Source organism: Strongylocentrotus purpuratus, unplaced genomic scaffold, assembly GCF_000002235.5.
Source record: "Strongylocentrotus purpuratus isolate Spur 01 unplaced genomic scaffold, Spur_5.0 spur5_contig_816, whole genome shotgun sequence".
Lineage (NCBI taxonomy): Eukaryota > Metazoa > Echinodermata > Echinoidea > Camarodonta > Strongylocentrotidae > Strongylocentrotus > Strongylocentrotus purpuratus.
Genome location: NW_022145520.1, coordinates 2,155,285 through 2,174,815, shown reverse-complemented (window position 1 = coordinate 2,174,815; position 19,531 = coordinate 2,155,285). Strand labels below are relative to the sequence as shown.

Genomic DNA, 19,531 nt, shown 5'->3' with positions numbered 1-19,531 from the left:
ATTCAATACTCACTCATATACACCAAAACAAAATTTCACGGCATACATTTTCTCATCCACTCTCCCTTGCATTACATAGTATCGGGCCATTTAAATCTAAGTTATCACAAAACTATAAACAAAAGAGGAAATACATGTACCATTAGTTAAAGTCGTTAAAATCTTGACACAACATATTTTTCACATTTACGCTGCATGTATCGACACATTACCTACATGAATATATATATATTTATATTTAATGAGGATTCTAAACTTGTGCAATTTTGTCTCCAATAGCAATCTATGCTTCCAGTTTCCTAGATACACTGTTCATTAACAACATTTATAACTTAAAAGCGAATCGACCTCATGCACAACCTATTCAATCCTTTTCTACGAGTTAAACGAGTACCGTGCACGCATATCTCAAATCAATCAATCTTTTTTTGAGGTTTGCAGCGAGCGAGTGACCCAATACTTTTTTTTTCTTATGGTTGCTATTCAGAAAACCTCATACAATGTACAATAAATAATGCTGGGAGATTGATAAACATCACACGATGTAGGATAAAAACAGATTCTGTTCGCAAAGCGGAGGAATAGAGAGCATGGGTTGTTTGGTCACTGGAGGCGTATTGATATCTCTCTTGCTACAGAAAATGATGGCCAAGGCCCGATTCCACGCATACATCTTCAAAGTGCGCAACTTTAGCCTAGACTTTGTTGCAAAGTCGATATCCATTTTTTAATTTTCGAATTGAGCAAGCACCTTGGAACATCTTAAAGTCACAAACCTTAAGAAATAAGAAATAAATATGCCATCATTGTTTTTTTGTAAGTATACATCTCACCATGTGAAAGTGTGAAAGGATCTAAGCTGTACATATACACATCTCTGATACTGTCGAAATGGCTCAAACATTTCCTTCGAATAACTTAACTAAAAGTATCAACGTTCTAAAAAAACACTCTGGAAAAAAAAAACTTTCTCCATTTTTTTAGATGAGATGCATGATCTAGCTGTGGTTGCTACTGTTGAAAGCTCCAAAATCGATTCTCCTTAAAGTATGGTCTGATGAGAAGAGTCAAATGCTGCCTTCTTGTGACCAAATGTGTAAATGGTGACCTGAGTTGACCTCCTGGATCATGAATATTCATTCATCCGACTCTGATTGAAGACGTCTCCTGCTCTAGCTATCCTCGCCTCCCGTTCGTTAAGAGCTGGAATCGTCCAGACAAACGACAAAAGCTTGTTAGGTGTGTCAATGCTGCTGTTGCTGCTTGCATGATTGGATTTTTAGTTTTTTATTTCCAGAGTCTGTATTTCAGAAGTGTTTTTTGTTAGAATCCGTTGGGTCCTATGTCACCTCTGAGCGGCGTTGACGGTGTGGGAAAAGCATACAAACCACCTAGTTTAGAATTAGAAAGAAAATCAATACATTAGATGACTTGAAAGAAAAAGAACAACAAAATTAGATTCTTTTTTTCATTTTCATTTATTACATAATCCAAAACATGGGATGCCATTTGTTTCGGAACAATCTAATCCTAAAATTTACAGTACTGACATTTGTAATACTGAAGAAAATGATGCTTGTTTTAGGTCTTTATCTGATCCAATGGGAATAGTTACAATAATATTTTTTTTTTTTTAAACAGAGCCTTCCAGGTGGTCCAGGCTTTGAGAAGCCCCTGCTATAGATGATACAAAACAATTTTAAATCACCTGTTATTTTTAACAGAATTATCTGAATACAGAGTAATGAAATCTCATTGAGGTAAAGAGAAATGACTTACCATGTTCACATTGAGCACCAATAAAGTTATTTATACATCTACAAGATCCCGTCCTCGGGTCACAGGTAGCACCGTTTGAACAGTCACAGTTGAAAGCACAGTTTGGACCAAACTTTCCTGGTGCGCACTCTGTGTGTGTGAACAAGGCCATACAGAATACATGACATCAACAATGGGCAGTGTTCATACATACATATATGTAAATTAACAAATTTTTGAACAGTCTCGTTGAGAGAGCAGTTTGGACCAAATTTGCCTGGTATATGCACTCTGTGTGTATGAAGAAGGCCATGCAGAATACATTGAAAACGTTACATCATCAGTGGGTGTGTTCATACATACATTAGGTGTAAACTAGCAAGCTTTTCTTTAACAATTTGCAATCAAATCAGTATACAAGTAATTTTGAATTTCCATTTCATAAACAAATTTGTATGCACAGCTCATATATTCCAATAAACAGAAATCCAAGGATATTAGAATTTGTCATAGCCAATAATAGCTACATCTATACTGCACACATACATGTATTTATTCAAGGGGAAGTTCGAGGCACTTACAAAATTCTATTATTACCCAGGCTTTATGGCCCAGCTGCCCCAAGGTGCTAAAGGCATTCAAGGAACTAATTCCTACCAGGTAACCATTTACTACACCTGGTTGGAGAGTGGAAAATGTAGAGAACAAGCAAAGCTAAAAATATATCACAGTAGAATCATTATAACTTTTACTTTGACCACATACAAGTATTTCATAGCCACATGCTATTCCAATAACCTTACTCACTCCCTCTGAAGCCTGACCCTTTGTACATACCTTCAGTGCAGGTATCCCCTGTATTTCCAGGGGGGCAATCACAGGTACCTGCGACTGCGTTGCACTGTGTCCTGTTAGAGCAGGCACAGACATGAATGCAGTTTGGACCGTGGAACCCAGGTTGGCAGGCTGGTGAAAAAAGAAAAGAAAAACATGGATAATAATAAATGCAGGTATATTCATCCTTTTACTTCTCCTCCCCATTTACCTTCTTACTCCCTCCATCCTTCCTTCCTTCATTCTTCTTTCTTTTCTTATTCTTTTCTTCATTTATTTTCATTATTTTTAGAGATATTGCAGTTAAAATATACACTCAGGAAACAGACAGACGTCTTGTTGAGTAAACTAGTAAATACATGCACACACACTCGCATAGCATAGGTTCAACTTGCGCGCCCTGTATGCACTGCTCTATTATATCTCCCTAATTTTCTTTATACTCCCTATCTCTATATACCTGTAGAATGTGAGGCAATCTTCTTCTCTTTTTTTTTTTGGGGGGGGGGTTGATTTTATACATTCTAGCTAATCACAATTTTTTTTTTTTTTTTACAGGTGATTAAATTTTCAAAAAGTTTCCATATTAGAGACAGTGTTTTCATGTCTACTTACTCTGCTTGCATTCCGGTCCAGTTCTGCCTGCTGGACACCTACATTGACCGGTCACTGTGTCGCATGTAGCGTCTTTATGACAATCACAGATACGGCCGCAATAAGAACCGTAGGTACCCGCTGGGCATGCTGTAAATAACACAAATCAAAAAAATAAATAAGATTAATGGTTTCATCAATATCGAAGCTAACAATAACAATAATAAGAATAATGTTTGCTATCAGATATAATTAATTAAGGGGGCACCAGCATCATTGTGGGGGGGGGACCAGTTTTATTAGGAGAATAAATTCAAATTCATTCCCATTAGACTTTTCGAAAAATAAAGGGGAAAGTAGTGGGGTAATAAATATAGAGTTCAAATGAGGATTTCTAATGCTAACATTTTGGATGGCCCTTTGTCAACAGCACCTAAGAGGGTCCAAAATATGATGCCTATCAATGAAACATATACCGGTATATATAACCATAAGATTTCAAGTGAAATCTGTTTTCCTCTGGTTTCAACAACAAAAGAGGATATGTAGGGGGAATTAAAGTGTTGTGAATATTCCTCCACTTGAAACTGACTCACTGACCTTTAAGAAAAATGACCGATGTGTAACAATAAAAAAGTCATGTTTATATCTTCCAAAACTAAACAAAAAAACTCCGTGCTCGTTGAGTCAGGGGAATATATTCCTTAAAAAGTGGAAAAACAAAGTTTGCTGAACTTACAAAATTGACAGTTTTGTCCGTAGAAACCGGGAGTACACGAGCAGCATCCGGACATCCTATCACACTCGGCCCCGTTTTCACAAGTACATTCCTGTTCGCAGTTCATACCGTACGTTCCCCATGGACACTCTGTAAAATAAGGAAAAAATGGCAATAGTTATGGTTGATTAATATCATCACACAGACCGGCACTGTAATGTCTGTATTGGTAGATACCAGAAATATGTTTTTGTGTCATTGTTACGATGATTATCCCATTTTTGGTCCTGTTTTCACAAGTACATTCCTATTCACAGTTCAGGGTCAAAGTTTAGAGTCAAAGTAGTCACCCGAAGAAAGTTGACGACAAGTGATAATTATGGACAAATTATATATGGATGGAAAGATTTTCTCTTGAAAACATGAAGAAAAAAATTATATGGATATCATGGAAAGTTTGCATCAATTCAAAACACTTTTGATTCTGTGGGTGACTACTTTAAGAAAAGGTGTTGGCTATACATACCTTCATCACAAATCTCCCCTGTATATCCAAGCCCACATTGGCACTCTCCTGTGATCACATCTAGCACTCCACCAAACTGGCAGTCCTTGACCTGCGAACAGTCTGGGCCGTACGTACCCAATGCACATTCTGAAAGGAAAAAAGCAAAAAATTTGAAAAAGATTATATTTAATAATAATAATAATAATAGTGGGTTCTTGTATAGCATTCATGTCTGTCATAAGTGACACTCCTGGTGCTCCCATCATCATTTACATGTATATATCATTGAATTCAATTTATTCACTACTTTCATAAAAACATGCAAAGTCAAAGAATACAATAGCAATATTTCTTAAAAATATGGATCAGACAATAAAATAAAAAATACACAAAAGGAAAGGTGGTTGGATCATCAAAAAGTTATGGAACTTATAGGTACATGATCCTTCACAAAATGATAAGACAAAATCAATAATTGCGTTGTTCAAAGCACTGTGTTAATACATATATATGGTATTGAAAACCCATTCTCTTTTTTATCCTCCCTAAATACCCTGCATCCCAACAATTGAAAAACAACCTATGCAATACAAAAAGTGCACTGTACTCATTTTTGTACCCCTCTAAGATTGAACTCTGACCTATCATGCTTATACTGGGGTATTGGATAATCCAAGACTGATTTTACTTGCACCTTGTCAATTATTGGTACATGCACCGATAGGCCCGATAGTACAATACATGGAAACTCTAATACGATTGGCTTTGCAAGGTTCTAGGTTTTCCAAAAAGTATTCTAAAAGATATGGTTTAATGATATATAAATTTGATGGACACAAACTATCTCATAAAGTTCTGCAAGAATCTTCAAGGTTGAAGGAAGCCAACTAAACACCTAAGACAAAAAGATGGTGCACATACATCTGTTTAATATAATAGCTGGATCATGCATACTCACTTGTAGCACAGAAGGTGCCGGTGTATCCGGGGGAGCATTCGCACACCCCTGAAGCGTGGTGGCAGTCACCTCCGTTCTGGCAGAGGCATTTATGCTGACAGTCCTGGCCATACAGTCCGTCGGGGCAAGCTGAAAGATAAAACCAATCAAAAGAGGATGTTACATGAATGTTGACTCTCATTATGCGTATATATTACCAATTAACAGGGAGCTTGAATACATGATGAACATGGATGTTTCATTACATTCCAGGAAGAAGGGTGCAAACAAAAACTAATTTTGGTTGATTTATTCATTGAAACATATGAAGTATGAAATGTGTCTCTATCAAGTGCATCCTCATACCGGTACTCACAACATTCTGTACGAGTGTTCCTACTGTATTTTTTCATCATTGTCTGTATCTTTTCTTTAAAATGTCAATCATAAAATAGATTATAACTACAATCTACAATGGGGGGTTACAAATATTGGTTATACACTATTATTAATATTATACCAATCATTATAACGTCGCTGTTTTCACGAAGTGACGGTAGTGAAAAAAAATTGCATTCACTTTGCGTTACGATTTTCCTCACTTCGTGAAAATAGGGACGATAATCATCATCAATCATCATCAATCATCATCAATCATCATCATCTTTGCTTCTGCTTATCAGCACATTTACATACAATGAATGGGGAGGAATGTGGGGGAAGACAATTCAACATACGGTAGATAAACCACTTCAGTATTAGGAAGGAGGCAGTTGAGGGAGAGGTGAAGAAGGGGGTTGATATCTTACCTCTTTCACAGAGTGCACCGATGAAACCTGACTGGCACAGACACGTTCCATCATCCATATGGCAAGATCCTCCATTCAGACAGCTGCAATGGTGCTGGCAGTCTGGTCCGTAACGACCATGCTTGCAATCTATAAAGTGGGGATCATACAAAAGTAATTTCTAAATATTAGCATTGTCTCATATATCATGAATACACTGTTGACTTCTACATGTTTTTGAGGCTGACAGATTATTGTGATGTCAGTGTGCTCTGATTTTCATATCAATCTTGACACTGTGTTACAGTTTGTTCCGTTTTCATATATCACTCTTTAAATTGATGTTATTATTTCTGAACACTGAGTAAACATTTGTATATTTCCTGAGATGTAACAAAATAACAAAATAATAAGACGATATGTACATGCTAAACAACATTTAATCAATACAAAAAAAAATTATGAATGAAAATCTTCTATCAATGTGAGTAGATGTGCTCTTTACAAAATAGATTCTTTTCTTAGGACTTTCTTTGGCATACAGAGATGAAATTATTGTATGCACCTGCTTTTGTCATCAGCTCAACCATTTATGTTGCTCTTTGTTTGATTGTTTTACCTGACTGCTAAGAAAGCATGACAGCTTTTAAGTAAGCAGCCAGGGGACTAACGGCTTTAGGTCCTCTCTGAGGGACTTGGTAATAAGGATTAATGCGTTACCAACGGGCACTAGTGCAGCAACTTGGTTTCAAACCCATGACACAGAGCCATTGCAATAAAAATAATCACTTACCCTTTTCACAGTTGTGTCCTCTGAAGCCTGGTTTACACTGGCAGTCCCCGGTCACTGAATTACAGATTGTGTTGCGTCCGCAGGTACAGGCCTCGGCACAATCCTGGCCCCACGTTCCGGGTGGACAAGCTGTGAAAATAAACCCCAAAGCAGAGTAAAATGATGAATGGTAATATTTCTATACTTCTGGCACATGATTAGACACAAAGTCCTACATTTTCTTTATCCCTGCAGTTATTAATTTAACTGGTTTGAAATTTCCCAAAGTTGTTAACTAAGCAAATGTGGTGCATGTATAATTTTGTTTTAGTACCCCCCCCCCCCCCCCTTCCTTAAAAATCTGTAATCTCCCACTTACTCTTTTCTTATCCCCACTCTCTCTCACCCAATCACATCTGCCTTAAATTTTATCCATGCCCCCCCCCCCCCTTTTTCCCCCTCCCTCTCTCTCTCTCTCTCTCTCTCTTCCTCTCTCTATCTCTCTCGTCTCTATATTTCTTCCTCTTTTCTCTTTGTACTAGGACATGGACTTATTCAGACATACAGACCTGCCAACCTTTCACAACAAAAATTCGAAATCTCTCAACACAAAATTAGAAATACAGTCTTTCTCGCACACTTTTCACACAGAATATTTTAGATAAAGAGAGGAATTTAGGGTTAAAAACAATAGCCTGAAGACCCCAAAATAGGAATCATTCCTCCAAAATAGAAATGGTTGGCAGGGATCGTTGGCCGATACTCACGTGAGTTGCATTCATATCCAGCGAAGCCCGGAGGACACCTGCAAGCTCCGGTGATGTGATCACAGGGGTTCTCAGCTCCACAGCCACAGGTCTCTGAGCACTGGCTGCCATAGGTACCAGGGATGCAAGCTGGAATAGAGAACATGAGAGGGGGTAACAGATTATAAGAGGGGTAAGGGATTGGAAGATAGGTTATACATGTCCTTCTAGTTCAGCTTCGATGGTAGAACATTTCTTTTCAAAAATACTTACCCATGTTAACGAGAGGAAATATGTTGAGCATATCTCATTCTTCTTATGTTACTCAATCTATCCACCTTTCCTTCTTACTCTTTCTCACAGCGCATAGAGACATATTGTGATATGCGCTATATAAGTACAGTATGTCATTATTATTAGGAATGAGTTGATCTTGATTCCTTTCTATTTCTACAATTCATTGATAATGATGCAATGTATATGTTCACTAATGAAGTATGTACATCATTTAATAATTGCAACATTATTACTGTACCGATGTTGGTAATGCACTGCTTTGTCTTGTTTAAGTTTTATTAAACATTGAATTAAGTTCCAGCAAGTTTAGAAACACCATGAAATTGTACTACACATCTCCAGTAGATATAGAAGAAGTGTAAAGAAAACACCTTGTTTCAACATTCAGATCTTTATTCTTTTATACTAATTCCAAACCCCTTTCTAGCTTTTACATCCAATATTTATGAATATTTTCAGTATTAAATCCTCAGAATGGAAGCAGATATCTTCTAAAGGAGCTATCTTATGAAGATAGCAAAATAGTGACAAAATTTCAAACTCTATCCTTACTTGGAATTTTAAACTTGGGTCATTCGTAAAATGTTTCTTTGTTCCAAACCTTAATTTTAAGAATATTAACCAGTCTATTTTAAGGGTTTGTCAATCACTGGAAAATAGTATGCCAAGTGAAAGTGACCAATTCTCATGTAAGTGTATACCCAGTTTGCGCAGATAGCCTCTCTCTTCAGCCATTAGTATAGTAACATTCACTAAGTCTATCTTAAAGCTAATCAATGGTAATTATTTTTTTGTAACAAGAAGAGTGGAGATCATTTTCATCCGCAATACTCATGTTTTCAACATAGCCATCCACGTCACCCGTTAGAATTGTTACATTTACCAGTCTACATGTATCTTGGAGTTAATCACTAGAACATAGGATATATACATGTAAAAAGAAAGAGTGGTGACCACTTCTTATGTATAATACTCATGTTTTGGACATAGCCTTCCTCAATAGCCATTGTAATGGTACATGTAACATTTACCAGTCTATCTCTACAGTACTGGAAAACATAGATGTACCAAGAGAGTGGTGACCATATCTCTTTTTGTAATACTCACGTTTTTCACATAGCCTTCCTCTCCAGCCATTAGTGCATGTACATGCACCAGTCTGTGCATCACATTGACCTCCATTTTGGCACTGACATCTCTCTTCACAGTTGACACCATGGTAACCAGAAAAGCAAGCTGTTAAAACAAACAAACGATGAAACAAATAATCAGAGTAGAAGACACCTGTTTTTGTTTTGTTTCATCATGTTTAGAGTCTGAAACAGGAATGATCCTTTGTGAAACCATTGAATAAAATGGAGAATACAAAACCCCAATAACCTGACCCCTACAACCTGAGCCCCCTATTTTGATCTGTGCACCCTGACCCCTACACGCTGACCTCTGCATCTTGACCTTTACAGCCTGAACCCTACACCATGACCCCTACACCCTGTCCACTGACCCCTACCCCATGACCCACTGACCCCTATACCTACTAATTACCCAGTTCACAGTTGTCTCTGTGCCATCGATGAACACATGCTCCCTTGACTTTATCACATTCTTTTGTTTGAACATCCTGACCTCTATACTTTGACACCTATACCGTGACCCTTGACCCCTACATGACCTCTCTACCAAGAAACTTGCCCAGTTCACAGACATCTCCGTGCCATCCTGGTGCGCATGAACATGTTCCATTGACTTTATCACAGTTTCCTCCATTCTGACAAGAACATGACTGCAGACAGCCGATGCCAAAGTGTCCTGGTGCACAAGCTGTAAACAAATATAAATAGATAAACATGATAAATCAAGATACAATTAAACCTGTCTTACTGGCCCCCTCTCTTTAAAGAAAGTTGTTACTTATATTCTCTATCTTCCTCTCAGCCATTTCAAAAGAGATATTTGTATTCTCAACAACCTGAAGAACTTTCAAAATACCAGTACATCAGAAGGACATCACCACCCCAGAAGAAAATAGATTACAACAAAAATTATCATGATAGTTAACTAGGCAGTAAGTCTCATCAATATAATTTTTTTGATAACTGATACATGCATAACCATTTGTTTTTGTTTCATTTTTTTTATTATAATACTTGATGGACTGATTGCTTACGTTGCTGGCAGGCACGTCCCACCCATCCGGCCGCACAGGCGCACATCCCAGTCACATGATCACAGAGTCCGTTCTGGCAGATGCAACGCTGCTGGCAGTTGATACCATAGCGACCGGGCTGGCATTCTGTACAGGGAAACAAGAATCAAGAATGTCATAGATTTTAAAAAAGAAAGAAGATACTAACGATGAGATATACAAGAAAAAAATAAAACAACCAAAGTGTGGGGATAGACTTTTTTTTTTATTCCGAAGGCCGTGAACATGAAATTTTATTGGAAAAAGTATTAATTTAATTTAATTTGATCCAATTTCTTGGATGTCAGAGGGCGAGAGAGATGGCAAATAACACAATGAAGAAAAAGAGGAGAGAGATGGAGGGGGAGAGGGGGATAGAAGAGAGATGGAAAGGAAAGAGAAAGAGAAAGACAGAGGGTAAAATGACAGCGAGACAGAGAGATTAAGAAGGGATAGAGAGACAGACAGACAGACAGACAGAAAGAGAAATAGAGGAAGAAATATAGAGAGACAGAGAGACACAGAGAAACAGAATAAAGAGAAATAGAGGGAAGGAATATAAAGAGAGAGCGAGAGAGAGAGAAAGAAAGAGGAAGAGGAAGAGAAAGAGAGGGGGAAGGGCCAGACAAAAACAGTAAAACAAGAAAGAAGAGAAAGGTTGAGAAAAGGTAGGTTGAATGAATGAATGACAAAAGCAAGGCAAAATTCAATGAACAAGGAAACAAACAGAGTGAATTGAGTGAACCACAAGGAGAAACTTGAATGGAATAGTTGCAAACTTACGTTGATGGCACCTGACTCCGATCCAACCGCTGGGGCAGATACACCTTCCACTGACGTGATCGCATTCAGCATCGTTAGCACAGTTACATGTACCTCGGCAGTCTTCACCAAAATGACCTTCAGGACATTCTGTATATCGATAAGAATTGATTAAACAATGATTTAGGCAATCATTGTGGTCTTGATTCAATCACTGGGATGGATACATCTTTCTCAGAGTCTTTCAAAACTTGCAGGACATATCGTACATAAATTTACAACGAGAACATATATACACATGATCTTACGCTATTTTACCCTACCAAAAAACAGTTTAACCTCTTTTCAAGCAAAACATTTACTGCAGCAACTTAAGTATTTTCTGACATGTTTACAACGATATGATTGAAATTGTTGTATCAAATTGGATCAACTAAAAAGAAATCTATTTCATCTAGGAGGGAAAAAAATGATAAGGCTTGAAAGGGTATTTTATCATAATAACTTATGAAATCATTGGAATAAAGACAGAATAATCATTATTTAGGCAATAGAATGGAAATTAACATCTTATGAAAGTTGCATTTTATCCCACTGGTCACTTTATCAATGTCTTAATGCTTTGAAGCCAGGTTATTCAGGCTCAGTCTTAATTATAAGATGATGACGTGGATCCTAATGAAATGATTGGTTGAGATCGTACACATGACCAGGCATTTATTTTGCCTAACACGTAATTTTGATAACGACCAGTCATTATCAAATGCTAATGACTACCAGACCCACCGTCTCTACATCCTTGTCCTGTGTATCCAGCAGGGCAGTTACAGTGTCCGTTGGTAGCGTTACAATGGGCTCCGTTACCGCAGCTACAGCGATGACGACAGTCTAAACCGTAGTAACCATCAGGGCAGGCTAAGAAGGAGAAACATACAAATGTTAATAATAATAATAATAATATTAGAAATTTATATAGCACACATATCCACCCTGCAAGGTGCTCAAAGCGCTCCAATATTACCCCGGCTCTGCTAAGCTACCGATTTCAGTGCTCACAGAATTCAAGGAATTCCTTCCCACGTTACATAGGTATTTAATAATGTGTAGAATTGTACCTTATTTACATTATTCCGGAGTGAAAACCATCTATGAAGTAGCCATACTGACCTCTACCTTTCACTGCTATGCTCACTAGAAATTAAGGGTATGCATTAAATATGTCCTACCTGAAATCGCATATGTTCCATGCACTGTCTACTTACAATATATACACTTAAAATATTGTATCAAACCATATTATGTTCATGAAAATGTATGATGAAAAAAGAAAAAAAAGATGCAGAAACCAATAAATCAAATCAAATCAAATCAAATCAAATATTCCTCTTCAGAATTTAGATATGACATCATTTTTTACAGAACTTTTGAAAATGGTGGAAAATCAATTAATATTTTATTTATCTCTCTTGTTACTAAAACTATCATGGTATTTGGTATCATAAGAAAGACTGTACATACAGTTGATAACCTATATTTACACAAATTTCCCTTTTGAATTATAATACAAATTGAGAGTATGAAGTATAGCTTAAAGGAAATTGCTTGTTACTTTTAAAGTGTATTCTCCTTTATACCTACATTTTTTTCAAATGGTTTTTGGTATAAATGTGCCTCATGACTTTTATGTTTGTATGTTTTAAGTAGATAACTTACGTTTAGCACAGAATCTGTCTCTCCATCCTGGTGCGCATGTGCATGTTCCGCTGATATGATCACAGGTTGCATTGTTGAGACACATACACAGGTTCTCACAGTTTACACCATAGAAGCCTGGCTCACAAGCTGAAGAGAGAAAAAAATATATATTTGTGGTTAGAAATATTCTCATTCCTTGCCTTCATCAAAGCTCAGTGAGCATTGCAACCAAATCTGTGATTACCTGATGACAAGGCACTGAAAATTTTGTATAATAAGGAATAAAGTTGACTTGTGACAATACTTAAACTAAATTCTAACTAAGGATCAGCTGCAGAATGAAGTCAGATGTCTGTAATGACAAATTATAACTTCACAGAATTTTCTGTTTAAACTAGAAGACCACCGCGCCCCCTTCCCAAAGAAAAAAAAATTATTGCAAACATTTGCATTTGATTGAAGTGTTGTCCTTACTGTGGGGATGACAGCGGTGGGATATGTATCTATGCAATAGACATGACTGGTGACTATTTCACTACTGACATGGTGGTAATGGCGGGATATGAATGCTAGGAAAGTTGACCTTAAGAATAGAGAGTCGAACATACCAGACCTTCTGAACAAAAAAAATAACTCTCTTTCATTTATTTCTTAGGCCCTAGTCTTTTCTTATACATTTATTAAAATGATGCATATTAATAATAATAGTGGGTTCTTGTATAACGCTCATATCTGTCAGACCTGACACTCCTGGCGCTCCTGATTATTACCCTGGCTTTTAATAGCACGGCTGCCATTATGGCGCTCTAGCATTTCAAGGAAATCATTGCTGCCAGGTACCCATTTACATCACCTGGGTTGAATGTGGCAAATATAGATGTGGCAATGTCTTGCCAAAGGACATTAGTGCTGCGGCGGGACTCGAACCGCAGACCTTGTGATCGACAGTCCGGTGACATATCCACTCGACAACAACACCTCTACACTCATTCACTTTGTGTTTGAAGATCAACGTATTTAAAATATTGACTATTAGTTTGTACCTTGGTCACACTGTTCTCCTCTCCATCCAGGAGTACAGATGCACTCTCCCGTCTCCGGATCGCATCCTGCACTGTTCTCACATGTGCATCTCGTTGCACAGCCGACACCATAGAAACCAACAGGGCATTCTGAAAGATAAGCAGAGTAAGATGGATGGTCAAAACACAGGAAAATATTCCTTAATCTCATTCCAAAATTTTGATTATGACTTAAACATTTATTGTTTGTTTTGCTTACAGTCAAACTACAACAAATGCACCCTGTAACCACAACTAAAGAAGAATAGTATTCACTGTTATACATCAAAGACACTAAATGATACTACATTAACGTATTTAGTCTGTGTTTCAAATGTAATGTGTACATCTCAAATAGTTAGAACTGAATACATCATTCTGTTTTTTATTGGTAAGAATGAAAAGAAAACCACAATAACATTATCTTTTAAAAAAATTATTCATAAGTTATACAATTTGGAGAAATCAAATCAAACTTTCTGCTAGAGATCCATCTCATACATGTATAGTTAATACCACTGTTTAAGAATCACAGTAGCACGACAATATTTTATGATTGCAAATGATCGAGGAAGATGTGAGTTGGTCTAGCGGTACGTTCACTTGGTCAGGTCTCTGTCTTTGCCTTCAAATTGACTCAGGCGACCCGGTTCGACCGTGAGTCACGTCTTTCAGATGACGCTAAAGGTCGGTCCAAAGACCTAAATAAACGTATCTGAATGATACACATGATGTAAAAACCTGACTAAACACACACACACTCTTTGTTTTAACCAATGGTCTCCACAAACTGATGGTTCATGTATTAAACCTATGAAAATAAGGGAATTTGGCAGTCACTGGGTTAAACACTCACCATCTGTACAGAACTGTCCCTTCCATCCCGGTGTGCAGGTACAGTCTCCTGACTCTGAGTTACATTCGGCTCCGTTCTGACACTGGCAATCGTGACGACACATCAGACCATAGCGACCGCTGGGGCAAGCTGGAATTAAAAAAAACAGAGGATTCTAACAAATAATAATAATAATAAAAACGATGCTTATAAAGCGCTTACCACCGAAGTCTCTATTGGTGCTATAACAAACAAAATACAATGACAAACAATGACATATTGAACAAAACAAAACAAATGCAAATTATCCTACAAATTACAATACATATGAAATATACATCAATGTGAACAGAGTAGGTTAATCATCAAAAGCAATTTTGAATAAAGGCGTAATGAATAGTTATGAATGCAACAACTTATCACAAATATCCTGCTTGTTTGGTGTTTTGAAAGAAAACTAATTCCATCATGTAGGTGGATACATTTTGTCCTTAATTTAACATGGGCAAAGGCACAAAGAAATCAGTTCCATGGAAAAAAAAAGTAAAAAATAAGGAAGTTAAAACCATACACAACAGTTGGTGAATAGGTAGCCTATGACATCAGAGCCTCATGACAGATTTGCCTGCTTGTCTCTGTTAGATAGCGAACTTCATGACATTAAAAAGTTCATAGCTTTTTTAACAGTTGTCTGATTTTGCTTGAACCTTCTTTTTGATAACTTTCTGCCTTTTTATTGTATTTGTATTGTTTATAAATGAAAACAATAACAGTTTATCAATTTATAACAGTAAATAAAATTATGGCTAGGAACACCGAAAAGCAAAATGCTCGTAACATGGTATCCCAAAAGAAGAAAAAGTGTTGAAAGCAATGTATTTGGTGATGACTGTTTTCCTCTAAGGTACTTACGATCCCTGCAGTTTTCTCCAAAGTATCCAAGTGGGCACAGACACTCTCCAGTAGTCTTGTCGCAGACCTTATCCTCGGTACAGGTACAGTTGCTCCTGCAGGAGATACCCCAGGTACCATCGGGGCAATCTACAATTAGGTAATCAAGTTATTAGGTTGATCAAATTAGTGTTACAAGACATTACAGTTAGACTATGGGTGCATTCAAGCGACACTTTTTCACCCTAGAAACACGGTTTTAACATAATTTTAGTTTAAAACATAGTTGCGTTCAAGCAATTTTAAGCGATTTTTTGTTGGTCATAAAAATAAACGAGTTAACAAAACAAACATGTTTTTTAACAGCGTTTTCATGTGTGATTCATGTTTGTGATTCTAGCTTCAAAGAATTGCTTGAATGCACCCTATATTCCTCAAGTGGCACAGCCAAGACTGCCGGGGGGCATGGGCTCACTAGTCTGGAGTTCCCCAGGTGGCACATCATGATTTATCGTGAAAAATTGCCCCCAAAGAAAAAAAGAGGAAAGAATACATGATAATTTGATAGAGTAACATGGTAATAGTGCTCTAATCCATTTAAATGTCATGTTCCACTACTTCAAATTTCATTTATTTTTCTAATTCAGTCACTATGATCCCTCACAGAATGTTAAATAAGCTAATAATGTAATAGAATTCACTTTTGTTTTCAGCGCCCCTAGTTTCTCCCTCCTACCAGAAAGTGGTAAGCGAAAGGTCATCTGTAAAGGTCATGTACATGTACGTGAAAGGGGTCAGTTCAACTAGATTTAACATAACATATTATGATTGAAAAAAAATCTATCATATATTATATCATATCATATCATATCATATCGTACAGTGTCTATTGAATTAATACATGGTAGGGCAACTTCTCAATACCGTTAAATCTATCATCAACTTGATCTCTATCACCATGGTGACACTACCACTAGACGATGCAATCCTTACCGTCCAGACAGCTAGTCCCGGTCTTGCCAGCCTCACAGAAGCATTCTCCAGTGATGCTGTTACAATCGTTTCCTCCACATCGGCAGGTGAACTTGCAGTTCACTCCGTAGCTTCCAAAGTCACAAGCTGCAAAAGATGGAAAGTCAAAAGTCAAATTATTTTAATCGTTTCGACTATTTTATCAAGCTGTAAATAAAATATTGACACCAATATATTTACAGGCAGGAGATAGACATTAAGATATTAAATCAAATCAAAATTTCTTTGAATATATTTGAGAAATTCTCCTGCTAAATACAAAGACAATCAAAAGAACCGCTTCTAGACCCCTTTTCCAACACTATGCTATACAGTGTCCCAACAAAAGTCTATTTACATCTTTCATAAGCATGTTTTGCATAACTCCCTTGAAAGTCATGTGCGTAGCACTACTTTATTGCTTTTCCAGTTTAATGCTACAGCGTTCCAATACAAATCTATTCACATCTTTTACAAGCTTCTTTTGGGTAACTACATTGAAAGACGAAGTTTGATTCACTATATTACTTTTCAAGTGCTACTGTACAAAGTGTCCTAACAAAATCTACTCACATCTTTCAAAGGTATAAGCCACTCGATACACCATATCGACACAGTGTCCCAACAAAAGTCTACTCGTATCTCTCACACGCCTCTCCCATCTTTCTCAATTAATGAGAACATAAACCACTGGTAACCAAATCTACACAGTGTCTCAACAAAAATCTCCTCTCATCTTTCACAGGCCTCTCCTGCCTACCAATAATAAAGAGCAAATGAGCCTCCGTTTTAAATGCTACAAATGCCTCAACAAAAGTCTACTCACATCTTTCTTGAGTAAAGAGAAAATGAACCAATCAGTATACCATATCTACACCGTGTCTCGACAAAACTCACATCTTTCGCAGGCTTCTCCTGTGTACCCTGCCGAGCATTCCCTGCTGCATTCTCCGTTCACCTTGTTACACATGGAGGCGTCTAGGCACTGGCAGACATGCCTGCACTGCTCACCATACATCCCAAGACGACATTCTGCAACACAGGAAGAAAGAGAAGATGTAATAATAATGATAATAATAATAATAATCTGGAATTACACAGTTTGTTTGTTTGTTTTATTTAATCACCATGTAAAAAAATTGTTTACAGATAATAAAATTCAGTGGGTAAAATTGAGATATAATAGATAGTAAGAACAGCGCATAAATAAGAAATTTTTGAACGTCTTTAAGATATTACATACATGTAGCTGATAATTATTAGGTACAATTTTGAATAGAAATAAACATGCTTTATAATTAGACTAAACATAGTGATGATTATGCAATAACAAAAGAGATAAAAATCAATCAAACTCAAGTTTTCAAATTTTTTTGAGGGGTTTATAACACATTGGCTCCTGAGAGCAAGAAGGAAACTTATTTTAACGAAGTTCATGCGTGGGTATATAGTCGTTCATGAAGTAGGCAACTTGGCGATCACTACATAACACTGAGCCAACGGGTATCACGCTCCTGTGCATACATCCGTGTGCTGCCCCTCTATATACCCACGCTTGAGCAACTTTAAGTGCTATTAGTCAACATCAATATGATTCTCAGCAGACATTCTGAAACCAAATGAAAAGGCTTGATTGTTCAAACGTAATATTGAATTTCAATCGATGTGAGGTTCTCACCGTTTTGACACCTGTCTCCTTCGTATCCAGGCTTGCATCTACAGGCACCTTCTACGGGATCGCATCCCAAGGAATGGACCGGATGACAGTCACACTGCTCATTACACATGCTGCCGTAGTAGAAGGCGGGGCACGCTGGAAGATTAGAAGATGGAGAGAATGATATTTAACCCTGTATAAAATGACCACCTCTCTATAGTGGCCACTTATACTTTTTCCAAACAATGGGATTCATTCAATCATTTTTATTTTTTCATTTCCAACAAAATACAATACATAATAACGAATACAATGTAAAATGTATACAAAACATAGTTACATTTTGTAATAAACAAATCTTAACAGTAATTTATATATTTGAGGGAGACAAAACTTGAACTACAAATTTAATTGCATTTATAATTTTAGGAAATGGAGAGGATTGCATTACAAGAAATGGATCGAAAGATAGATTTGAGTAAAATATTGCCTAACAGGGGGGAAAAAATTAAAAGTACAAGAAGGGGAATGAAGGAAGTACTAAAAGAAAAAGAGGATAATATAGAAGACTTGGGTGAAAAAATTCAATATATGATAGAAATGTGTCAAAAATGTCACAACAAAGTCTATTGACAGTAAATTGGCAACACACAATTGAAAGCAGACAAAGAAATACGACTTACGTTGGCTGCAGTGAGGTCCAAAGTAGCCAGCCCTACACAGGCAGGTTCCCCATCTCTCGTTACACGTGATACCGGACGGGCAGTTGCATTCCTTGACGCAGTCCTTGCCCCAGAATCCGGGAGGGCAACCTTAAGAAATAAATGATAGAGAGATAAATGTTTATCAAGTAGTGATATCATCTACAAAAAAAATCAATGATCAACAATGTTTCAGTGGTGATAGGAGGAATTTAGAAGAAAAGAAATTATAGAAATCTGAGCACTTTTTCACGGCGTTCAAACAAGTCATGAATAAAAGGCACTCCTAATTTTAAACCAGATTTACATCGATCTCAAGAAATACCCGGTTTGGGAGAAAAAAGTCATGATAGAAAAAAAATTAAATCAGGGAATTATCAGGACTGCTATGTTCAAAGATAGTTTGATTTATAAACATATCGGTTGAGACCCAGGGTTAACGAATATACTTTAGATTTAGGACCCTTCTGGCTCTCAACGGACAATGTAAGCAAATACAAACAAGGAAAAGAAGGAGATGAAGAAGAAGAAGAAAAAAAGGAAGAAGAAAAAGAACAAGAAGAAGAAGAAGAAGAAGAAGATGAAGAAGAAGAAGGAGAAGAAGGAGGAGAAGAAAGAGAAGGAGAAGAAAGAGAAGGAGAAGAAGAAATAAAGAAGAAAAGAAGAAGGAGAAGAAGAACAACAACAATAACAACAAGAAGAAGATGTAGAAGACAAAGAAAAAGAAGAAAAGGGCAGCAGAATGTGATTTTCTCCTGACAGTTAAGGATTTAATGCTAAA

At 37.0% G+C, this 19,531-nt stretch overlaps 1 protein-coding gene across 2 annotated transcripts in view; it reads right to left on the bottom strand.

The window, feature by feature from the left end:
- Window positions 1–696: 696 nt before the first annotated feature.
- The window catches only part of LOC575944 (multiple epidermal growth factor-like domains protein 6), a 29,318-nt gene continuing 10,483 nt past the window's right edge, over window positions 697–19,531 (bottom strand). For both annotated transcript variants that reach the window (XM_030979688.1, XM_030979692.1), the window contains 23 exons: window positions 18,733–18,861; window positions 18,071–18,205; window positions 17,290–17,424; window positions 16,375–16,500; window positions 15,403–15,531; window positions 14,512–14,640; window positions 13,638–13,766; window positions 12,613–12,741; window positions 11,686–11,814; window positions 10,921–11,049; window positions 10,120–10,245; window positions 9,645–9,773; window positions 9,060–9,188; window positions 7,677–7,805; window positions 6,931–7,059; window positions 6,159–6,287; window positions 5,371–5,499; window positions 4,431–4,559; window positions 3,926–4,054; window positions 3,208–3,336; window positions 2,596–2,724; window positions 1,780–1,908; window positions 697–1,391 (listed from right to left, as the gene is read on the bottom strand). In XM_030979688.1, coding sequence (XP_030835548.1) covers window positions 1,324–1,391; window positions 1,780–1,908; window positions 2,596–2,724; window positions 3,208–3,336; window positions 3,926–4,054; window positions 4,431–4,559; window positions 5,371–5,499; window positions 6,159–6,287; window positions 6,931–7,059; window positions 7,677–7,805; window positions 9,060–9,188; window positions 9,645–9,773; window positions 10,120–10,245; window positions 10,921–11,049; window positions 11,686–11,814; window positions 12,613–12,741; window positions 13,638–13,766; window positions 14,512–14,640; window positions 15,403–15,531; window positions 16,375–16,500; window positions 17,290–17,424; window positions 18,071–18,205; window positions 18,733–18,861 — 2,912 coding nt within the window. In that variant the 3' untranslated portion in view covers window positions 697–1,323. The remainder of the gene's footprint in view (window positions 1,392–1,779; window positions 1,909–2,595; window positions 2,725–3,207; window positions 3,337–3,925; window positions 4,055–4,430; window positions 4,560–5,370; window positions 5,500–6,158; window positions 6,288–6,930; window positions 7,060–7,676; window positions 7,806–9,059; window positions 9,189–9,644; window positions 9,774–10,119; window positions 10,246–10,920; window positions 11,050–11,685; window positions 11,815–12,612; window positions 12,742–13,637; window positions 13,767–14,511; window positions 14,641–15,402; window positions 15,532–16,374; window positions 16,501–17,289; window positions 17,425–18,070; window positions 18,206–18,732; window positions 18,862–19,531) is intronic.